Consider the following 22902-nt stretch of genomic DNA (forward strand, 5'->3'; position numbering starts at 1 on the left):
GGTCTTGCATGGAGCCCCAGGCCGAGGGAGATTGACAGTTATTTTGTGTTTCTTCCATTTGCGAATAATCGCACCAACTGTTGTCACCTTCTCACCAAGCTGCTTGGCGACGGTCTTGTAGCCCATTCCAGCCTTGTGTAGGTCTACAATCATGTCCCTGACATCCTTGGAGAGCTCTTTGGTCTTGACCATGGTGGAGAGTTTGGAATCTGATTGATTGATTGCTTCTGTGGACAGGTGTCTTTTATACAGGTAACAAGCTGAGATTAGGAGCACTCCCTTTAAGAGTGTGCTCCTAATCTCAGCTCGTTACCTGTATAAAAGACACCTGGGAGCCAGAAATCTTTCTGATTGAGAGGGGGTCAAATTTGTTTTTCCTCAAAATATAAATATTTGTCAGCTATGACAATAATGTAATAAAGGAATTTGAATGTGTAGCAAGAGAAATTGATGTAAATTTAACTTGTTTGACCGCTATAATTTAAGCAATAAGGCACAAGGGGGTATGGTATATGACCAATATACCACGGCTAAGGGCTGTTCTTAAGCGTGATGCAACGCTGAGTGCCTGGATACAGCCATTAGCTGTGGTATATTGGCCATATACCACAAACCCCCCGGGTTCCTTAATGGTATTATAAACTGGTTACCAACATAATTAAAAATATAATATAATATGCCCTTTAGCAGATGCTTTTATCCAAAGCGACTTCCAGTCATGTGTGCATACATTTTTACCTATGGGTGGTCCCGGGGATCGAACCCACTACCCTGGCGTTACAAGCGCCATGCTCTACCAATTGAGCTACATAGAACAGTAAAATACCAGTGGTATATGTTCTGATATACCACGGCTTTCAGCCATTCAGCATTCAGGGCTCGAACAAGGTTTATAATTGGAAATAAATCCCCTTTTGCTCATGTGCATAACTATAGATAAATCCGACAGGAGAGTTTGAGTGATGAGAGTTGGACAGAGGATCATGAAATCTCTGAGCAAGAAACACTTGGACGAACTTTAAAAAACTAATGTTAGGCTATTTTCTGGCAATTGTGCTGTTATTATGTGCCAGATGTTAAGACTACAAACCATTATAATTGGCCCATTTGCGAGATTGACTTGTCATTTCAATAGGCATAGGCTACAGATTCAAATCGGGGTTTATGATTGTAATTCAACTTTGCCACGATTTGCTTAGATAAAGGCAGGTAGCCTATAGCCCCTGATAGGTCTACATCTAATTTAAGATGTAGTCAAGATGTAAACTGAACGATTTAGCAGCTTGCTTAGTTCAAATTAACAGACTAATATCGAGGTAAGAAGTGCTTGTTTCCCTATAGCCTGCTGGAATAGGCTACTGAGGATCGGGTCATCATTTCAATCACTGAGTTAAATATTAGCCTAATAATATGTATATGAACTGAAGATGCTTGTAAACAACAGCCAGTGTTTCCGACCTGAAGATCACTGACGTCATGATTTGACCTCGTATTTATCCGAGTTCCCAGTTGTTTTGAACGCGGCAATACGAGGTCAAATCATGACATCAGTGATTTTCAGGTCGGAAAGTCTGAGCTCTCGAAAGAGTCCCGAGTTGGAATTCCGAGTTGGATGACCTTTCAAATCGATTTTTCCCAGTCGGAACTCGATTTTTTTCCGAGTTCCCAGTTCTTTTGAATGCATAAATCGGAAGTCTGAGATTTCCAAATTCACCGTTCCCAGTGTTTTTGAACGCGGCATAATCTTTGATAGCGGGTACACGGACGTCAGAAAATCGTATGATGAGACGTCATTACGTTTTAACGATGTTTTTGCAAAGATGGCGGTGGTTGAGTGAATGGACGAAACAGCCCTTTTAGTTCGAAAATTGGATTTATTCCTTTTCTTTTCCAACATAATCTGATTTAAATAGTTTATAAAATTTCTTAACAAATATATTCCTATTAAACAAAGAACTAGAATGGTAATATGACACAGAGTAAAAAGAAGAAACGGGCGAATCGCAGTCTTCTGCTGGCGAAAAAAATTATTATCAAGGATGGAGGAACGGTGAGTTTACACCAAAATGACAGTATTTGGCATCGTATTTCTTGAGATTAGTTTTCAGCATGTGGTATGTCTGTCTACAATGTGTGACATTTAACGCGCTAGCTCGTTCTGCTTGCTAGCGCCCTGGGGAAGTTCCGATGCCTCTTCCTAGTCCTCTCAAAAACAACATTGCTAGCTACGTTAGCTAGCTAACGTATCTGCTGGTGCTAACATTAGCTACCTAACTGGATACCAGATGTGTGGCGCTAACTAAAATATCAGTCTCCTTGACAGTAACTTAGTATTCGCAAGCTAGCTGACTAGTAAGGTAACGTTAAACATTATTGTTAAAAAGGTGGCTCTAGTACAGGCAAGCTTGCTAGCTGTTTGTTTAGTTCTGTGTAACGTTAGCTAGCCTCTAGTAAAGGTATAACCACAGATAGAACAATGAGACAGATATTTCACGGGATGTTTAAATGTGAAGCATCCGCTTGGCGTTTCCACTCACTACCAAATATGGTAGTGAGAGGAATCCCACTGGCGGGCAATACAGTTTTCTGTTCCCAAAACTAGAATCTATTATGCACAGAGTGGACTAAGGTTTGTAGACTTTACCCTTTGCAAAAACATTTAAAAATCCCGTTGTTTAGAAGGAGTGCAAAGGCGAATTTAGTTATTGCAAACGTGCACTTCACAGTAGGCGTTCCCTAACGGAAATATGTAGATAATGCTAGAACGCGCCAATAGGATCCCGCTAGCTCGTGCTTGGCTCTGCCCGCCTCCTTGCTTGTTCTGCCCACTATGGCTCATTTGTTCCCATTGGAAACGACAGCAATATGGTAGCTACATTACATGAACAAAAGTATGTGGACACCTGCTCGTCGAACATCTCATTCCAAAATCATGGGCATTAATATGGAGTTGGTCCCACCTTTGCTGCTATAACAGCCTTCACTCTTCTGGGAAGGCTTTCCACTAGATGTTGGAACATTGCTGCAGGGACTTGCTTCCATTCAGCCACAAGAGCATTAGTGAGGTCGGGCACTGATGTTGGGCGATAAGGCCTAGCTCACAGTCGACGTTCCAATTAATCCGAAAGGTGTTTGATGGGGTTGAGGTCAGAGCTCTGTGCAGGGCAATCAAGTTCTTCCACTGATCCCGACAAACCATTTCTGTATGGACCTCGCTTTGTGCACAGTGGCATTGTCATGCTGAAACAGGAAAGTGCCTTCCCCAAACTGTTGCCACAAAGTTGGAAGCACAGAATCGTCTAGAATGTTATTGTATGCTGTAGTGTTAAGATTTCCCTTCACTGGAACTAAGGGGTCTAGCCTGAACCATGAAGAACAGCCCCAGACCATTATTCCTCCACTAAACTTTACAGTTGCCACTATGCATTCTGGCAGGTAGCGTTCTTCTGGCATCTGCCAAACCCAGATTAGTCTGTCGGACTACCAGATGGTGAAGCATGATTCCTCACTCCAAAGTACGCGTTTCCACTGCTCCAGAGTCCAATGGCGGCAAGCTTTACACCACTCCAGCCAACACGTGGCATTGCGCATGGTGATCTTAGGCTTGTGTGCGGCTACTCGACCATGGAAACCCATTTCATGAAGCTCCCGACGAAAAGTTGTTGTGCTGACGTTGCTTCCAGGGGCAGTTTGGAACTCGGTAGTGAGTGTTGCAGCTGAGGACAGACGATTTGTACGCGCTTCTGCACTCGGCGGTCCCGTTCTTTGAGCTTGTGTGGCCTACCACTTCGTGGCTAAGCCGTTGTTGCTAATAGACGTTTCCACTTCATAATAACAGCACTTACAGTTGACAGGGGAAGCTCTAGCAGGGCAGAAATTTGACGAACTGACTTGTTGGAAAGGTGGCATCTTATGACAGTGCCAGGTTGAAAGTCACTGAGCTCTTAAGTATGGGCCATTCTACTACCAGTGTTTGAGCACACAGCCATGCAATCTCCATAGACAATGTTATACACCTGTCAGCAACGGGTGTGGCTGAAATAGTAGAATCCACTAATTTGAAGGGGTATCCACATACCTTTGGCCATGTAGTGTATAATCATACACAGGGGACCATATTCCTGCAAACAGGAGTCAACAAAAGTCAAATTTGGCAAGACTGCCACTGCTGGCTCTTCCAATGTGGGAAATGTAACTTTAGAAGAGTCAGTGGCGGCAGATGAATTCTGTTGTTGATGACTGTAAGCAGGAAGTTGCCACACTGTGTATGATGATGTCCTATTGCTGAGTTTACCTTTTTTAATATATCTTATTTGAAAGTAAGACAGTTGAGTATTACTTGTTGCTTGTTGACATACTTACATAGCGGTTCCACTCTGTTCACCAGGCACAAGGTTTTGGAGCTCCCAGCGTGTACCATGCTGTAATTGTCATCTTTTTGGAATTTTTTGCCTGGGGCCTGCTTACAGCACCCACGTTGGTGGTAGGTTGTCGTCTTTATTACCTATTATTTCATACAGTATGATTTGTTGGCTGCTGATGAAACTATGTTTAAGCAAAAAGGCCAGAGGGGGTGTGGTATATAGCCAATATACCACGGCTAAGGGCTGTTCGTATGTACGACGCAACGCGGAGTGCCTTGACACAGCCCTTAGCCGTGGTATATTGGCCATATATCACAAACCCCAGAGGTGCCTTATTGCTATTATAAACTAGTTACCAACGTAATTAGAGCAGTAAAAATAAATGTTTTGTCATATCCGTGGTATACATTTACATTTACGTCATTTAGCAGACGCTCTTATCCAGAGCGACTTACAAATTGGTGCATTCACCTTATGATAGCCAGTGGGACAACCACTTTACAATTTATTTTTATACGGTCTTATAAACTGGGTGGTTCGAGCCCTGAATACTGATTGGCTGAAAGCTGTTGTATATGAGACCGTATACCACGGGTATGACAAAACATTTATTTTTACCCTTCTAATTACATTTGTAACCAGTTTAAAATAGCAATAAGGCTCCTCAGGGGTTTGTTATATGGCCGATATACCACGGCTAAGGGTTGTATCCAGGCACTCCACGTTGCGTCATGCATAAGAACAGCCCTTAGCCGTGGTATATTGGCCATATACCACAACCCCTTGGGCCTTATTGCTTAAATATACCATGGCTGTCAGCCAATCAGCATTCAGGGCTCGAACCACCAAGTTTATAATCACAATTAAGTCTCCACTATCTGTCCTTATCCCCTTGTTATCCAGGTCCTACATGAGACGTTCCCGAAGCATACGTTTCTAATGAATGGCTTGATCCAGGGGGTAAAGGTAAAGTGTTTGAACAGGTGTTATTATTTTGAACAGCACATCTAGTTACACTTCAATTCTGTTTCCATTCATTGGATGTGTCTTCTTATTGTGTTTCAGGGCCTGCTGTCTTTCCTGAGTGCTCCGCTGATTGGTGCCCTGTCTGATGTGTGGGGTCGGAAGTCTTTTCTCCTGCTTACCGTTTTCTTCACCTGCGCTCCCATTCCACTGATGAAGATAAGCCCCTGGTACGATGGCACCCAACCAGAGAGTCCATAGTTACTGAGGTCACCATTCAAATGAATCATAGTTCTATGGAATCTATCGTGGTTAAACGAATTAGGAAGATCTGAACTTCATACTGTTCTACTCTACACTATTCTATATTTTATACAAGATGCATTAGCTAATATAATTTGCCCTTGTGACGTGTTGAGATGGAACTGAGAGTCAAGTCAAATAATAACTGAGTGCCATGTCCTGCCTCTGTTTCAGGTGGTATTTTGCAGTTATCTCAGTGTCCGGTGTGTTTGCTGTAACCTTCTCCGTGGTCTTTGCCTATGTGGCTGACATCACACAGGAGCATGAGCGCAGCATGGCCTATGGACTGGTGTGTATCAGACATTACCTACACTATTTTATTTTAATCTTCAACTTCCAAGTTTACCATGTCACCTTTTTGATTCAGTGATTTGTGGTCCATTTGTGGCTAAAATAGTTATATCCTTTAGAACCTATTTGCAATTTAGTCCCACTTGACAAAGCAGAAATGTTGCACACACTCAAAAAAGTGAACTACTATTTTATTTAAAGACTGGTAGTTGAAAAGTTAGTCAGTAAACCTCCACTACTCTTGTCCGTTAGGTGTCGGCCACCTTTGCTGCTAGCCTGGTGACAAGCCCTGCCATCGGAGCCTACCTGGGCCGTGTGTATGGTGACGGCCTGGTGGTGGTGCTGGCCTCGGCCATCGCTATGCTGGACATCTGCTTCATCCTGGTGGCTGTGCCCGAGTCTCTGCCTGAGAAGATGAGGCCAGCATCCTGGGGGGCTCCCATCTCCTGGGAACAGGCCGACCCCTTTGCTGTGAGTACATGGTCCACTTCTAAAGGCTCAGTCAGTTTGTATGTTTATGTACCCCATTAGTGTGCTTTTAGAGGGGGGGGGGGGGTCCGTTTCCAAACGCTTGAAGGGACAATGGTATCAACGTAATTGGTGGCAGCGGTGGAGGTAGGTATTGTTCCTGGTAAAAAAGCGGGCTCAGCAATAGAATGTGGTGAGAATGGCTGTGCTGCAAGACCTCGTCCTCTTGACTGACAGCCATGGTTTCCCTTATGGAAGCATTATAGCATCTGTTTGTGTGTTGACACTTTCAACTAGCTACTCATGTTACAAGTGGTCCTCTTCAGTCTTACCATTTGCCTCCACAATAGCTCCATCACTTACTATTTTCACTAGATTTCATAAAAGAACAAGACCAACTGAGATGTCGAATGCATTTGGGAAGAGAAACTGATAAATTGTAATGTGGTTAGTTGCAAGAGGTTACACCCTTACAACTAACCACATTACAATTGGTCAGGTTCTCTTCACAAATGCATACGACATCTCAGTTGGTCTTGTTCATGTATTTGGACTGAATTGTTGGGTACAGGCCATTTTAGTGTACCTCAGCTTTTAGTTCTTAACAATGTCTTTCTAATTGGGCATAGAAACCAACAGTGCCCAAAACAGGTTAACAGTGCAGTGCAGTGCAGTGTGCACACAAACACAATTTTTTAAAAACACAATGGGATTTACCCAGCATAAGGAACAAACATTCATGAAGCATTTAGACCAGGGTGTGGTCTACGTCAGGCAAACCTGAACACTCCTAAAGTGGGTTGTTTGATGGTCATAACTTACTATATACGAAGAGAGGCGGCTGAATACTCCAAATCCCCTAGGGGCTGCACCACTAAATGTTTGAAGATAAATTACACAATGTACAGCAGCTATGCATGGCACAACTAAACAGGTCTTTCTCTGGCAATGTTGAGCGGGAAGGCTGTGTTGATAAAATGAATCAACATCACACAGGGCTCGACATTAATGCTTGTCTGGAATAAGAAAAGAAAATAGTCGGAAAAGAAAAATATAGATTTGAGTTGACCAAATGGACAAGTAAATTAAATCTAAAATCATATTAAACAATTACTCTGATCAGAATTGGGGGGGGGGGGGGGGGGGTACATTTTGCTGAGACATTTTGCAGTTTAAAAACTAATTTCCTGCAATTCTACACACTGTCATGGGGCTGAGAGAAGAAAAAATGCTATTTTTAAAGCTAATTTCCTGAAATTCTACACATTTTGCCATGGCTTATGCCGTGTTCGTATGCTGAGTGACTCAAACATAACAAAATCAATGCCATAGCATTTTTGGAATTTTATATTCTTCCTGACCGTCTATTTTTTATTATTTCGGTGGTTGTTAGTTCTCAAAGAACTTATTTAAAAATATATAGTGCCTTTATCTTTTTCTACATACATTATATCTGGTTTTAGTCATTTAAGTTTACACTGAAAATGTTTTACCATCTCGAAAATGATTTAATATATATATATAGAGAGATTTTATGGAGCGGTCCGCTGCTTCTAAGTGAATATAGGGGCAACACTGAGACCCACTTGTAGCCGTGTGTGCACATTTGTTGATATTTCTTGCTAATTAGTGAGTTATTTGCACAGTTATAGCACATAATTGGTCAGCAAACAGGCTTCGTACGGTCATGAAATTCTTAGAAAAGTATTGGTGTGTGCATCAGCTGCATGTGTGCCAGAGGAGAGAGTTAGACATTACAGCAGGTAGACGTAGCCCATAAAAAATGACAGCCTAACTAGATAACCAATTCAACACACATCGTGTAGCCTGGCTAGTTATTTCGGTAGTTAACTATTTAGTACAGCGGGAAAATGAAATGCCAACAGTTACTGTAGTTCATTTTTATTTATTTAAGAAAATACAGGGGCCTCCCGAGTGGCGCAGCGGTCTAAGGCACTGCATCGCAGTGCTAGAGGCGTCACTACAGACCTGGGTTCGATCCTGGGCTGTATCACAACCGGCCCTGATCGGGAGTCCCATAGGGCGGCGCACAATTGGCCCAGCGTCGTCCAGGTAGGGGAGGGTTTGGCCGGGGGGGCTTTACTTGCCTCATCGTGCTCTAGCGACTCCTTGTGGTGGGCCGGGTGCCTGCAGGCTGACCTCAGTCATCAGTTGAACTGTGTTTCCTCCGACACGTTGGTGCGGCTGGCTTCCGGGTTAAGCGGGTGGGTGTTAAGAAGCGCGGTTAGGCGGGTCATGTGTTGGAGGACGCATGACTCAACCTTCACCTCCCGAGCCCGTTGGGGAGTTGCAGCGATGAGACAAGATCCAAAAAATTTTTAGATTAACATAAATAAATCAATAAATGCAAAGTGTTGGTATTCCTGATTCCATATATGATCATGATTCATATAATGCCTGATGAGAGCACCATCAGGAATAACAACACGTTTCTTAAATTAAAACGACACTAAAATAAAGTGCAATATGCGTGTGAAATCAATATGTAAACATGGTTCAGACATTGGATAGGCATATACTATAAGGTTTTCTTACTAAGCAAGAAATATGCACAATTGTGACTCTCATAAAGGGGGCATGTCTGTATCACAGTACTTCTCATCTCCCACTCTGAGGCAATGCGATGGGCCATCACTAAAGCCTTGTTCACACTGCAGGCCTTAATACTCAAATCAGTTTTGGACTACTGACTTTCAAAACAGCAAGTTACAAGTGACCAAATCAGATTTGTGTGTGTTCAGACAGCAGTTATCTGCTGACAAGGCTATACTAGTTGTCATAGTAACGACAGGTGTGTGTGCGGTGGTGTAGGCTTATTGGTGGTGCTTCCTGTCACTCAGAAGTTATGTATCAAGCTAAGGTGACAACCATTCCTGCCATGGATGTTTCCCAGTTGCTTTGAATGTTCAAAATCATAGTGTAAGAACACATTTAAAGCCTCAAAGGATAAGATGATCCAACTTTCAAAATTAGTCCTTTTTGGCTAGCCACAGCAGTCCACTAGCTAGCTGTTTCGCGTTCTAGCACATTCACTAATTTGTTTGCAAACAATTAACTGTGGCTTGAAATATCAGATTCCATGTGCTTTTTGTCTATTCAGACTGCAGGAAAAAGAACAGATTAGAATCAGATATGCAAATAAATAGGATTTGAGTCACTTCAAACTTCCAATGTGAACATGGCTTAAGTAGCTCTTTGTAGCCCTGGAGTTCCATCCCTTTGTAGTAAGCACAACACGTTGGCCAAGTCATTGACGACTTCAGATGTAGCTTGCTTAGAGCGGGTACTAGCTGTTTGCTGAAATGGGTGTGAGAGGGCGAAGTTCGTAACTTTGCTCGAGCACTTTCTCAAGGTGCTGAAATCCCCTTTTCTCAACCACTGAGAATGGGAGCATATCCGCGGCTATAGGCTAAACATACCTATCGCTATTGTAATTTATTTGGCCCTGTCAGAATCAGCTGCGAAGGGCTGCTTGAATGCAGAGGGGAGATTATTTTTATTTTATTTTTTGCATTTCCATCTTGCTCCGGTGGTAAGAATACTTGGGCGTAAATGTGTCAGTATGTTTGAGGTGTTGGGAGCTGCATAGGCTATTCTGGTTGAGCAGTGGCTACATAGTGCTGATAACTGTCTGTCCATCGCCATTGTAATCTACTGGGAAGTCAAAAGGTTCTCAAACTGGAGATTTAAACAAGGATGGATATGTTAGATGAAATGGCTTACTTTTTAAATCATAGGCTACCATCTCAGTTGTCTTGTCACTGATAAAATAGTATCCCGAGTGGCGCAGTGGTCTAAGGCACTGCATCGCAGTGCTAGCTGTGCCACTAGAGATCCTGGTTCAAATCCAGGCTCTGTCGTAGCCGGCCGCGACCGGGAGACCCATGGGGCGGCGCACAATTGGCCCAGCGTTGTCCAGGGTAGGGGAGGGAATGGCCGGCAGGGATGTAGCTCAGTTGGTAGAGCATGGCGTTTGCAACGCCAGGGTTGTGGGTTTGATTCCCATGGGGGGCCAGTATAAACAAACAAACAAAAACAAAATATTGTAAGTCGCTCTGGATAAGAGCGTCTGCTAAATGACTAAAATGTAAAATGTAAATGTAAAAAATGGTCTACTGGTTACTGTTGATAGTCTATCAAAAGAAAACTACAAAAATACTCATAGGATTGGTCTTGGCTAGCCTACTGTAGACATACAGTATCAATATCTCTTTTTCAAAAGTCGTAAAGGGGCAACGTCCTATTTTGAGATCTAAAAAATAAATACATAAATTACAGGCCTACTTTAGAAACAAACATTTATGCAATTAATGCAATGCAATTCTAACAAATAGAGTAATGTCTTGTATTGTAAAATGATATCATACAGCTTTTTAATACATCATTAATTAATAACCAAATGTAGCCTATCACTAGTTGAATATAGAGAGAGCATGCACCCCAATACACAAACTGCCAGTGAGAAAAAAAGTTAGCGTTGAACCCTGAGTAAATCGATCCAAATCAATGTAAGAACAGAAGGGCATGCGAATTTAAAAGATGGCTTGTCATTATTAGTCAGGTCATTAAAAATTGGTGCGACCAAGTGATGTGCTGGTGCCATCAACTGAAAGGTTAGTGGAAAAAGCTAGTCTAGAGCCCTGGATTGACCTACAAAAATGAGGCTAAATGATTATTTTTTTGAGTCAGAGAAATCTCTCCTCTCCTCTGTCTGTCTGTCTGTGACCCAGTTCTCATAGAAGGCCTCCTTTCCGCCACGAGACGTGTGAAGGAGTGGATGGGTGTTCATTGTACATCATATTGTATCACCAACCTAACCCCTTTCTTTCTGTCTCCAGTCTCTAAGGAAAGTGGGCCAGGATTCCACTGTGCTGCTCATCTGTATAACAGTGTTCCTGTCCTACCTTCCCGAGGCTGGCCAGTATTCCAGCTTCTTCCTCTACTTACGACAGGTCTGTCTACACTGGATTCTGTCAAATAAACAGCTGCGTGTGAGATGCACCTCCTTCCTGTATTAAAATATTACATTCTACTGCCATTTACTTTATGTATTCTTATATTCTATTATTTCTTATTGTTTTTGCATTGTCGAGAAGGAACCTGCAAGTAAGCATTTAATTGGACGGTGTATACCATGTGAATCCTGTACATAAGACAAACTTCCCTTTGAGTTGTTATTGCCTTGATCAATGCCACTGAGGTCAAGTCTCCTTCATAGTCAAAATATTTGGCAGACTTGTCGAGGGGGTTTGACCATAGTTAATTTGAAGTGTACTGCAAAGTAATTCCACAAATGGTCCGTTACTCCGTTCATTGCTGTTCTTTGCTGCTTGCAGCTACACCACCTGTTCGTCGAATATCTCGTTCCAAAATCATGGGCATTAATATGGAGTTGGTCCCCCCCTTTGCTAACAGCCTGCACTCTTCTGGGAAGGCTTTCCAGTAGATGTTGGAACATTGCTGCGGGGACTTGCTTCCATTTAGCCACAAGAGCATTAGTGAGGTCGGGCACTGATGTTGGGCGATTAGGCCTGGCTCGCAGTTGACGTTCCAATTCATCCCAAAGGTGTTCGATGGGGTTGAGGTCAGGGCTCTGCAGGCCAGACAAGTTCTTCCACACCGCTCTCGACAAACCATTTCTGTATGGACCTCACTTTGTGCCCGGACCATGAAAAACAGCCCCAGACCTCCTCCAACAAACTTTACATTTGGCACTATGCATTGGGGCAGGTAGCGTTCTCCTGGCATCCTCCAAACCCAGATTCTTCCGTTGGGCTGCCAGCTGGTGAAGCTTAATTCATCTCTCCAGAGAACGCGTTTCCACTGCTCCAGTGTCCAATGGCGGCGAGCTTACACCACTCCAGCCGACGCTTGGCATTGCGCATGGTGATCTTAGGCTTGTGTGAGGCTGCTCGGCCATGGAAACCCATTTCTTGGAAGCTCCCGATTAACAGTTATTGTGCTGACGTTGCTTCCAGAGGCAGTTTGGAACTCGGTAGTGAGTGTTTCAACTAAGGACAGACTATTTTTACGCGCTTCAGCACTCGCCAGTCCCATTCTGTGAGCTTGTGTGGCCACCACTTCGCGGCTGAGCCGTTGTTGCTCCTAGACGTTTCCACTTGAAAATAACAGCACTTACAGTTGACCAGGGCAACTCTAGCAGGGCAGAAATTTCACGAACTGACTTGTTGGAAAGGTGGCATCCTATGACGGTGCCACATTGAAAGTCACTGAGCTCTTCAGTAAGGCCATTCTACTGCCAATGTTTGTCTATGGAGATTGCATGGCTATGTGCTCGATTTTATACACCTGTCAGCAACAGGTGAAATAGCCAAATCCACTAATTTGAAGGGGTGTCTACATACCTTTGGCCATGTAGTGTATATTTAGCTAAATCATTATTTGCTTGATGATGGGTGTAGTTACTTTGGTCTCACTGGCAGTACAATCACATGAATGTTCTTTCTTTTATTTTTTTCTCCAGATTATGGGATTTTCACCTGAAAGTGTTGCAGCTTTCATAGCTGTTCTAGGACTGCTTTCAATCGTTGCACAGGTTAGTTGTCATTTAATGAACATGTACAGTGCCTTCAGAAAGTATTCATACCCCTTGACTTATTCCACATTTTGTTGTTAAAGCCTGAATTCAAAATTGATGAAATTGATTTGTTTCTCACCCATCTACACACAATGCCCCATAATGACAGTGAAACATGTTTTGATAATCTTTTTGCAATTGTATTAAAAATTAAATACAGAAATATTATTTACATAACCATTCACACCCCTTTGCTATGACACTCCAAATTGAGCTAAGTTGCATCCAATTTCCATTGATCATCCTTGGATGTCACTACAACTTGATTGGACTCCACCTGTTGTCAATTCAATTGTTTGGACATGATTTAGAAAGAAACACACCTGTCTATATAAGGTCACACAGTTGACAGTGCATGTCAGAGCAGAAACTATACCATGAAGTATAAGGAACTGTCCGTAGAGCTCTGAGATAGAATTGTGATGAGGCATATATCTGGGGAAGGGTATAAAACGATTTCTACAGTGTTGAAAGTTTCCAAGAGCACAGTGGTCTCCATCATTGGGAAATTGAAAAAAATATGGAGTTTGCAAAAAGGCATGTGAAAGACACAGAGCATTAAGGCAAAATATTCTGTATTCTGATGAGACAGAAATGTAACTCTGTGGTCTGATTTGCAAAGCGCTATGCAAAGCTAATCACCATCTAAAACCATCCCTACCGCATGGGTGGTGGCAGCATCATGCTATGGGGATGCTTTTCAGCGGCAGGGACTGTGAGACTGGTAAGGCTCGAGGAAACAATGAAAAACAGGCAAATCCTTGATGAGAACCTGCTTCAGAGTGCAAACGACCTTAGACTGGGGTGAAGATTTACGTTCTAACAGGACAATGACCCCAAGTATACAGCCAAAGCAACGCTGGAGAGAGTTCAGAACAAGAATGTGAAACTCCTTGAGTGGCCCAGCCAAAGCCCAGACTTGAATCCCATTGAAAATCTGTGGAAAGACTTGAAGATTGCTGTTCACCGCCGCTCCCCATCTAACTTAATGGAGTTTGAGAAAATACGCAAGGAAGAATGGGAAAAAAATCCCCAAATCCAGATTTATAAATATAAGCAAAGGTGATACAGACATACCCAAGATGACTGAAAGTTGCTTCTACAAAGTATTGACTCTGTAGCTCAGCTGGTAGAGCACGGCGCTTGTAACGCCAAGGTAGTGGGTTCGATCCCCGGAACCACCCATACACAAAAATGTATGCACGCACGACTGTAAGTCGCTTTGGATAAAAGCGTCTGCTAAATGGCATATTATATTATTATTATTATTATTATTATAAATGTATGTAAATGAGATTTCAGTATTTCATTTGAAATTAATTTGCAAACATTTCTAAAAACATGTTTTTACTTAGTCATAATGGGGTATTGTGTGTAAATGTGTGAGGAAAAAATCTATTTAATCCATTTTGAATTCAGTCTGTAACACAACAAAATGTGGAACAAGTCAAGGGGTATGAATACTTTCTGAAGGCACTATAATCCCAATCTCTGCCATGTTATGTTAACCTGGTTTGGGCATTAATGAGAACATTCATTATAGGCAATATTAACATTCAAAATAAATGGTTTCCAATTATATTATATTATTTTTCTTTCTTTCCTTTGTCAGACAGTAGTATTAAGTTTACTCATGCGTTCCATCGGGAACAAGAACACCATCTTGCTCGGCCTTGGGTTCCAGATACTACAGCTCGCCTGGTATGGGTTTGGCTCCGAGCCATGGTAAGCCTTTTTAAGATCACTCAAACCATGACCACATCTGATGATTCAGTTCAATGAAGAGATACAGTGGGGGGGAAAAGTATTTAGTCAGCCACCAATTGTGCAAGTTCTCCACTTAAAAAGATAAGAGAGGCCTGTAATTTTCATCATAGGTACACGTCAACTATGACAGACAAATTGAGAAAAAAAATCACATTGTAGGATTTTTTAATGAATTTATTTGCAAATTATGGTGGAAAATAAGTATTTGGTCACCTACAAATAAGCAAGATTTCTGGCTCTCACAGACCTGTAACTTATTCTTTAAGAGGATCCTCTGTCCTCCACTCGTTACCTGTATTAATGGCACCTGTTTGAACTTGTTATCAGTATAAAAGACACCTGTCCACAACCTCAAACAGGCACACTCCAAACTCCACTATGGCCAAGACCAAAGAGCTGTCAAAGGACACCAGAAACACAATTGTAGACCTGCACCAGGCTGGGAAGACTGAATCTGCAATAGGTAAGCAGCTTGGTTTGAAGAAATCAACTGGGAGCAATTATTAGGAAATGGAAGACATACAAGACCACTGATAATCTCCCTCGATCTGGGGCTCCACGCAAGATCTCACCCCGTGGGGTCAAAATGATCACAAGAACGGTGAGCAAAAATCCCAGAACCACACGGGGGGACCTAGTGAATGACCTGCAGAGAGCTGGGACCAAAGTAACAAAGCCTACCATCAGTAACACACTACGCCACCAGGGACTCAAATCCTGCAGTGCCAGACGTGTCCCCCTGCTTAAGCCAGTACATGTCCAGGCCCGTCTGAAGTTTGCTAGAGTGCATTTGGATGATCCAGAAGAGGATTGGGAGAATGTCATATGGTCAGATGAAACCAAAATATAACTTTTTGGTAAAAACTCAACTCGTCGTGTTTGGAGGACAAAGAATGCTGAGTTGCATCCAAAGAACACCATACCTACTGTGAAGAATGGGGGTGGAAACATCATGCTTTGGGGCTGTTTTTCTGCAAAGGGACCAGGACGACTGATCCGTGTAAAGGAAAGAATGAATGGGGCCATGTATTGTGAGATTTTGAGTGAAAACCTCCTTCCATCAGCAAGGGCATTGAAGATGAAACGTGGCTGGGTCTTTCAGCATGACAATGATCCCAAACACACCGCCCGGGCAACGAAGGAGTGGCTTCGTAAGAAGCATTTCAAGGTCCTGGAGTGGCCTAGCCAGTCTCCAGATCTCAACCCCATAGAAAATCTTTGGAGGGAGTTGAAAGTCCGTGTTGCCCAGCGACAGCCCCAAAACATCACTGCTCTAGAGGAGATCTGCATGGAGGAATGGGCCAAAATACCAGCAACAGTGTGTGAACCTTGTGAAGACTTACAGAAAACGTTTGACCTGTGTCATTGCCAACAAAGGGTATATAACAAAGTATTGAGAAACTTTTATTTATTGACCAAATACTTATTTTCCACCATCATTTGCAAATAAATTCATTAAAAATCCTACAATGTGATTTTCTGGATATTTTTTTTCTCATTTTGTCTGTCATGTTTGACGTGTACCTATGATGAAAATTACAGGCCTCTCTTATCTTTTTAAGTGGAGAACTTGCACAATTGGTGGCTGACTAAATACATTTTTTCCCCACTGTACACTTTCAAGTTACTTAACCTGTTCTCTCTCATCTCTCTACAGGATGATGTGGGCGGCAGGTGCTCTAGCAGCCATGTCAAGCATCACTTTCCCAGCGATTAGTGCTTTGGTTTCCCGCACGGCAGAACCAGACCAACAAGGTTTGTACTTTGTTATAGTTTTATTTTGCATCTATGCATAGTCACTTTACCCCTACCTACGTATACATATTACCTCGACTAACAAGTACCCCTGCACATTGACTCTGTACCGGTACCCCTTGTATATAGCCTCTTTATACTGTAGTTATTTTGTATTACTATTTTTCATTTAGTTTATTTAGCAAATGTTTTCTTTCCTACTTTTAAAAAACTCTGCATTGTTGGTTAAGGGCTCGTAAGTAAGCATTTCACGGTAAGATCTACACCTGTAGTATTCAACGCATGTGACAAATACATTTTTATTTGATTTTGCACATTCTTTGATTCGTCTATTGGCCTGGTCGTAATTGCAAATGAGAAATTGTTCTCAGTTGAAGGGGAAGCCCAGCGAAATGACGTTTATATTTTGGTTTCCTTCAAGGAAAGGAGATACATATGTAATTTTGCTGAACTTGCCAGGTGAAGTGAAGGTTGAATGCAATCCAATTTAAATAAAATACTTGTTGGCTGTCATCTCACAGGGGTGGGCCAGGGGATGGTGACGGGGATCCGGGGGCTGTGTAATGGCCTGGGCCCGGCGCTCTACGGCTTCATCTTCTACATCTTCCACGTGGAGCTGGATGCACCCCCAGACGGCAACGGGGACACTCTGGTCCATACTCAAGCCCACCTTCAGCTCCTCCCACAGGTTAGCCCCCAGCTCCCCAACCTTTTCAGCTCTTCCCACAGGTTAGCCCCCAGCTCCCCAACCTTTTCAGCTCTTCCCACAGGTTAGCCCCCAGCTCCCCAACCTTTTCAGCTCTTCCCACAGGTTAGCCCCCAGCTCCCCAACCCCAACCTTTTCAGCTCATCCCACAGGTTAGCCCCCAGTGCCACACCCCCAACCTTTTCAGCTCCTCCCCCAGGTTAGCCCCCAGGGCCACACCCCCAACCAAACTTTTAAGCTTTTCCCCCAGGTTAGCCTCCAGGGCCACACCCCCAACCTTTTCAGCTCCTCCCCCAGGTTAGCCCCCAGTGCCACACCCCCAACCTTTTCAGCTCCTCCCACAGGTTAGCTCCCAGGGCCACACCCCCAACCAAACTTTTAAGCTTTTACCCCAGGTTAGCCTCCAGGGCCACACCCCCAACCTTTTCAGCTCCTCCCCCAGGTTAGCACCCAGCGCCATTCCCCCAACCTTTTCAGCTCCTCCCACAGGTTAGCCCCCAGCATCTCAACCCAAACCTTTTAAGTTCTTCCCACAGGTTAGCCCACAGCTCCCCAACCCCAAACTTTTCAGCTCTTCCCACAGGTTAGCCCACAGCTCCCCAACCCCAAACTTTTCAGCTCTTCCCACATGTTAGCCCCCAGCTTCCCAACCCAAACCTTTTCAGCTCTTCCCACAGCTTAGCCCCCAGCTCCCCAACCCCAACATATTCAGCTCCTCCCACAGGTTAGCCCCCAGCTCCCCAACCGTTTCAGCTCTTCCCACAGGTTAGCACCCAGCTCCCCAACCTTTTCAGCTCTTCCCACAGGTTAGCCCCCAGCTCCCCAACCCCAACCTTTTCAGCTCCTCCCACAGGTTAGCCCCCAGCTCCCCAACCCCAACCTTTTCAGCTCTTCCCACAGGTTAGCCCCCAGCTCCCCAACCCCAACCTTTTCAGCTCTTCCCACAGGTTAGCCCCCAGCTCCCCAACCCAAACCTTTTCAGCTCTTCCCACAGGTTAGCCCCCAGCTCCCCAACCCCAACCTTTTAAGCTCTTCCCACAGGTTAGTCCCCAGCTCCCCAACCTTTTCAGCTCTTCCCACAGGTTAGCCCCCAGCTCCCCAACCCCAACCTTTTCAGCTCTTCCCACAGGTTAGACCCCAGCTCCCCAACCCCAACCTTTTCAGCTCTTCCCACAGGTTAGCCCCCAGCTTCCCAACCCCAACATTTTCAGCTCCTCCCACAGGTTAACCCCAAGCTCCCCAACCTTTTCAGCTCTTCCCACAGGTTAGCCCCCAGCTCCCCAACCTTTTCAGCTCTTCCCACAGGTTAGCCCCCAGCTCCCCAACCTTTTCAGCTCTTCCCACAGGTTAGCCACCAGCTCCCCAACCCAAACTGTTTCAGCTCTTCCCACAGGTTAGCCCCCAGCTCCCCAACCCCAACCTTTTAAGCTCTTCCCACAGGTTAGCCCCCAGCTCCCCAACCCCAACCTTTTAAGCTCTTCCCACAGGTTAGCACCCAGCTCCCCAACTTTTTCAGCTCTTCCCACAGGTTAGTCCCCAGCTCCCCAACCCCAACCTTTTAAGCTCTTCCCACAGGTTAGCCCCCAGCTCCCCAACTTTTTCAGCTCTTCCCACAGGTTAACCCCCAGCTCCCCAACCTTTTCAGCTCCTCCCCCAGGTTAGCCCCCAGTGCCACACCCCCAACCTTTTCAGCTCCTCCCCCAGGTTAGCCCCCAGGGCCACACCCCCAACCAACCTTTTTAAGCTTTTCCCCCAGGTTAGTCTCCAGGGCCACACCCCCAACCTTTTCAGCTCCTCCCCCAGGTTAGCACCCAGCGCCACACCCCCAACCTTTTCAGCTCCTCCCACAGGTTAGCCCCCAGCACCCCAACCCAAACCTTTTCATCTCTTCCCACAGGTTAGCCCCCAGCTCCTCAACCTTTTCAGCTCTTCCCACAGGTTAGCCCCCAGCTCCCCAACCCCAACCTTTTTAAGCTCTTCCCACAGGTTAGCCCCCAGCTCCCCAACCTTTTAAGCTCTTCCCACAGGTTATTCCCCAGCTCCCCAACCCCAACCTTTTCAGCTCTTCCCACAGGTTAGCCCCCAGCTCCCCAACCCCAACCTTTTCAGCTCTTCCCACAGGTTATTCCCCAGCTCCCCAACCCCAACCTTTTCAGCTCTTCCCACAGGTTAGCCCCCAGTGCCACACCCCCAACCTTTTCAGCTCCTCCCCCAGGTTAGCCCCCAGTGCCACACCCCCAACCTTTTCAGCTCCTCCCCCAGGTTAGCCCCCAGGGCCACACCCCCAACCAACCTTTTCAGCTCCTCCCCCAGGTTAGCCCCCAGGGCCACACCCCCAACCTTTTCAGCTCCTCCCCCAGGTTAGCCCCCAGGGCCACACCCCCAACCAACCCTTTAAGCTTTTCCCCCAGGTTAGTCCCCAGGGCCACACCCCCAACCAACCTTTTTTTAGCTTTTCCCCCAGGTTAGCCCCCAGCGCCACACCCCCAACCAACCTTTTCTGCTCCTCCCCCAGGTTAGCCCCCAGCGCCACACCCCCAACCCCAACCTTTCTGCTCCTCCACCTTGTTGTTTAGATCTTTAGCCCGAACCCGACGGGGCTTGAATTTTCAGGCCCAATCAAACCTCACAATACACAACCGGAACCAGACAGATAATACGCTTGACTTAGTTAGCGTAGACTTTGAAGGTTTGTTTTCACAGCCAGGAGACCTCCTCAAAAATGATCAGACAGTTTAACAAGGTTCTATCCCTGTCTTAAGTTACTATGATCATCTAGACACTATACACACTTAGCCCCCACAACCCTCTATTTAATGTTAACTAGTTATCAAGTATTTACATGACTGTTCATGAATACACTTTGTACAAGTGTAACCCTAATTTGTTAAATGTTCCTAATTTTGTCACTTCAGGTATGGAAAAAGATTTGTAACTTTTATTTCCTCCTCCTCTCCTCAGAGTTCTATCATTCCTGGCCCGCCCTTCCTCTTCGGAGCATGCTCAGTGCTACTAGCGCTCCTGGTGGCACTCTTCATACCAGAGCAACCCCTCCTGGGCCCCCGGCCCGGCAGCTGGAAGAAGCACAGCTCGCCCCACGGACACCCCAACAGCCCGCGGCCGCCCGGGGAGGCCAAAGAGCCCCTACTGCAGGACTCAAACGTGTAACACTGGCAACTTAGGCTGGACGCCCCCCTCTTCACAAAGACAGAGAGCTCCTTATATATAGGTATAACAGACGGCAATCTAAAAGCTATATTAAGAGTTACCACTATATATGTATACATAGGAGTATATGTTTTTGAGAGAAAGTTCTATCCAAAGGCACTATTTCCAATGGCTTATATTTATTCATTTTAATTATGTTTTGTTTTTCCTTGAACTTGTACCATTTTTTTTCTTCCCTCAACCGTTTTGATGATATTGAACAGGGGCATAGCTCACTCAGGGACATTCACCTGGTAGGACAGGGCTGTTTTTGAACACAGTGTGTTGCACAATCAGAAGAGGGCGTCTGCACAACAAAAACAACCTAGAAAGATAAAAGAGCATCACAAAGACTGGTTAGTCCTCTAGAATTGGGCCTTCAGCTTTACGGAACTGTGTGAGAAAATGACACTGCGGGGCCGAGTCGGAAATCCAGTTGGCATTTCCCCAGATCTCAGCATAAAAAGCCTTAATCCACATGATAACCATGGAATGTGAAAACGCAATGGACTTGGAATGGTACAGCTGAATTTTTAAAGCACCTTTATTTTGACGCTCATATCAAACTGCTGCCTATATGAATTCCTACTACCACTTCTTCAGACTGACTGGTGCCTTCCCTTGGCTTTGAAAATGCTGTTTGGGGGGGGTAGGGGTGTGTTACTTTTTGACGGGACCACAATGAGATCTTGAATCTCCCCCTGATCGCTCTCTCTGACATCACGGAATGTGTGACAGATTGGCTTGGTATTTTTAGTATTTTATTCTCATTTGTACATGTACACGGCCAAGTCCCTGACATGTATGGATCGTACAGTTACAGAAAATTATCATACAAGAAGGGTTTGCCTTTTAAAATATCTTGTCTTCAGCCAACACATTGCATAGTTACGGAATCCGTAGATCCATCTCCAGTGGCCTTCTATAAACCATTTCACTTGTAAAAACATGCTCTCTTGTTTTAACTTGCTAATTGACCAAATACCAAAAGAAAGTACATATTGAATCATGAAAGTTGTGAAATATTAGTTGTGTGCTCTAGTTATTTATAGTTGGTGTTCTGTAAAACATTGCAATTTCTTGAAATACTGTATGCTGTTTTCTTTTCCTTGTATTGTTGTAATATTGTTTTGCTGCTTTATAATTTCAACCTTTTAAACATTCAATTGTTGACTGACCTTGTAAATATACATGAAGTATAGAACCATGCATTTCAATAAAGTGGAATATTTTGATGTATGGTGGATTTATGACTGGGAAACTTGTGCTGTTTTAGGGGAATGGAACATTGACCAAATCCAAACCAATATGACAAGTCTGTACTGTAGTTAAAGAATCTGGTAGTCAATGCATTTTAGGGTTCTGCCCATAACCTTGAGTTGTACACTATATCAGATGGGATACACACTATTTTTGTATGTTTGTTTTCAAGTGATACTGTGTTGGGCAGCAGACTATTTGACGACGGGTGAGATGGACACATTGCAGGCAGTTATTTTACCAAGAAAACATTTAACCTCAAGCTATATTTCTTATCTTTCAAATGTTTTTTTGTGAACTTTCAGGAAATCCACAAGATGCATATCAACTTCTCAGTTTGAAGATGACAAACCAGCTGAACAAAAATATTAATGCAACAGTTTAAAAGATTTTACTGAGTTACAATTCATATAAAGGAAATCAGTAAATTGAAATAAATACATTTGGCCCTAATCTATGAATTTTAAATGACTGGGAACAGACATACAGTGCCTTTGGAAAGTATTCACACCCCTTCACTTTTTCCACATTTTGTTACATTACAGCCTTATTCTAAAATGTATTCAATAATAAAAAATAAAAATCCTAATCAATCTACACACAATACCCCATAATGACAAAGTGAAAACAGGTTTTTAGACCCTTTGCTATGAGACTCGAAATTGAGCTAAGGTGGATCCTGTTTCCATTGATCATCCTTGAGATGTTTCTACAACTTCATTGGAGTCCACCTGTGGTAAATTCAATTGATTGGACATGATTTGGAAAGGCACACACCTGTCTATATAAGGTCCCACAGTTGACAGTGCAGGTCAGAGCAAAAACCAAGCCATGAGGTCGAAGGAATTGTCCGTAGTGCTCCGATACAGGATTGTGTAGAGGCACAGATCTGGGGAAGGGTACCCAAAACAATTCTGCAGCATTGAAGGTCCCCAAGAACACAGTGGCCTCCGTCATTCTTAAATGGAAGAAGTTTGGAACCACCAAGACCCTTGGCCACCTGGCCAAACTGAGCAATCGGGGGAGAAGGGCCTTAGTCAAGGAGGTGACCAAGAACCCGGTGGTCACTCTGACAGAGCTCCAGAGTTCCTCCGTGGAGATGGGAGAACCTTCCAGAAGGACAACCATCTCTGCAGCACTCCACTAATCAGGCCTTTATGGTAGAGTGGCCAGACGGAAGCCACTCCTCAGTAAAAGGC

At 44.2% G+C, this 22902-nt stretch overlaps 1 protein-coding gene across 1 annotated transcript; it reads left to right on the forward strand.

The window, feature by feature from the left end:
- Window positions 1–1795: 1795 nt before the first annotated feature.
- LOC311137442 (hippocampus abundant transcript 1 protein-like) lies at window positions 1796–21678 on the forward strand. Its single transcript, XM_084171940.1, has 12 exons — window positions 1796–2050; window positions 4388–4483; window positions 5268–5330; window positions 5430–5557; window positions 5805–5919; window positions 6174–6392; window positions 11249–11362; window positions 12895–12966; window positions 14621–14733; window positions 16433–16530; window positions 17052–17218; window positions 20198–21678. The coding sequence occupies exons 1-12, from the start codon at window positions 1970–1972 to the stop codon at window positions 20402–20404; spliced, it is 1473 nt and encodes a 490-aa protein (XP_084028066.1). The 5' UTR covers window positions 1796–1969; the 3' UTR covers window positions 20405–21678.
- The last annotated feature ends 1224 nt before the right edge of the window (window positions 21679–22902 follow it).

This window comes from Coregonus lavaretus (assembly GCF_964263955.1).
Source record: "Coregonus lavaretus genome assembly, chromosome: 11".
NCBI lineage: Eukaryota > Metazoa > Chordata > Actinopteri > Salmoniformes > Salmonidae > Coregonus > Coregonus lavaretus.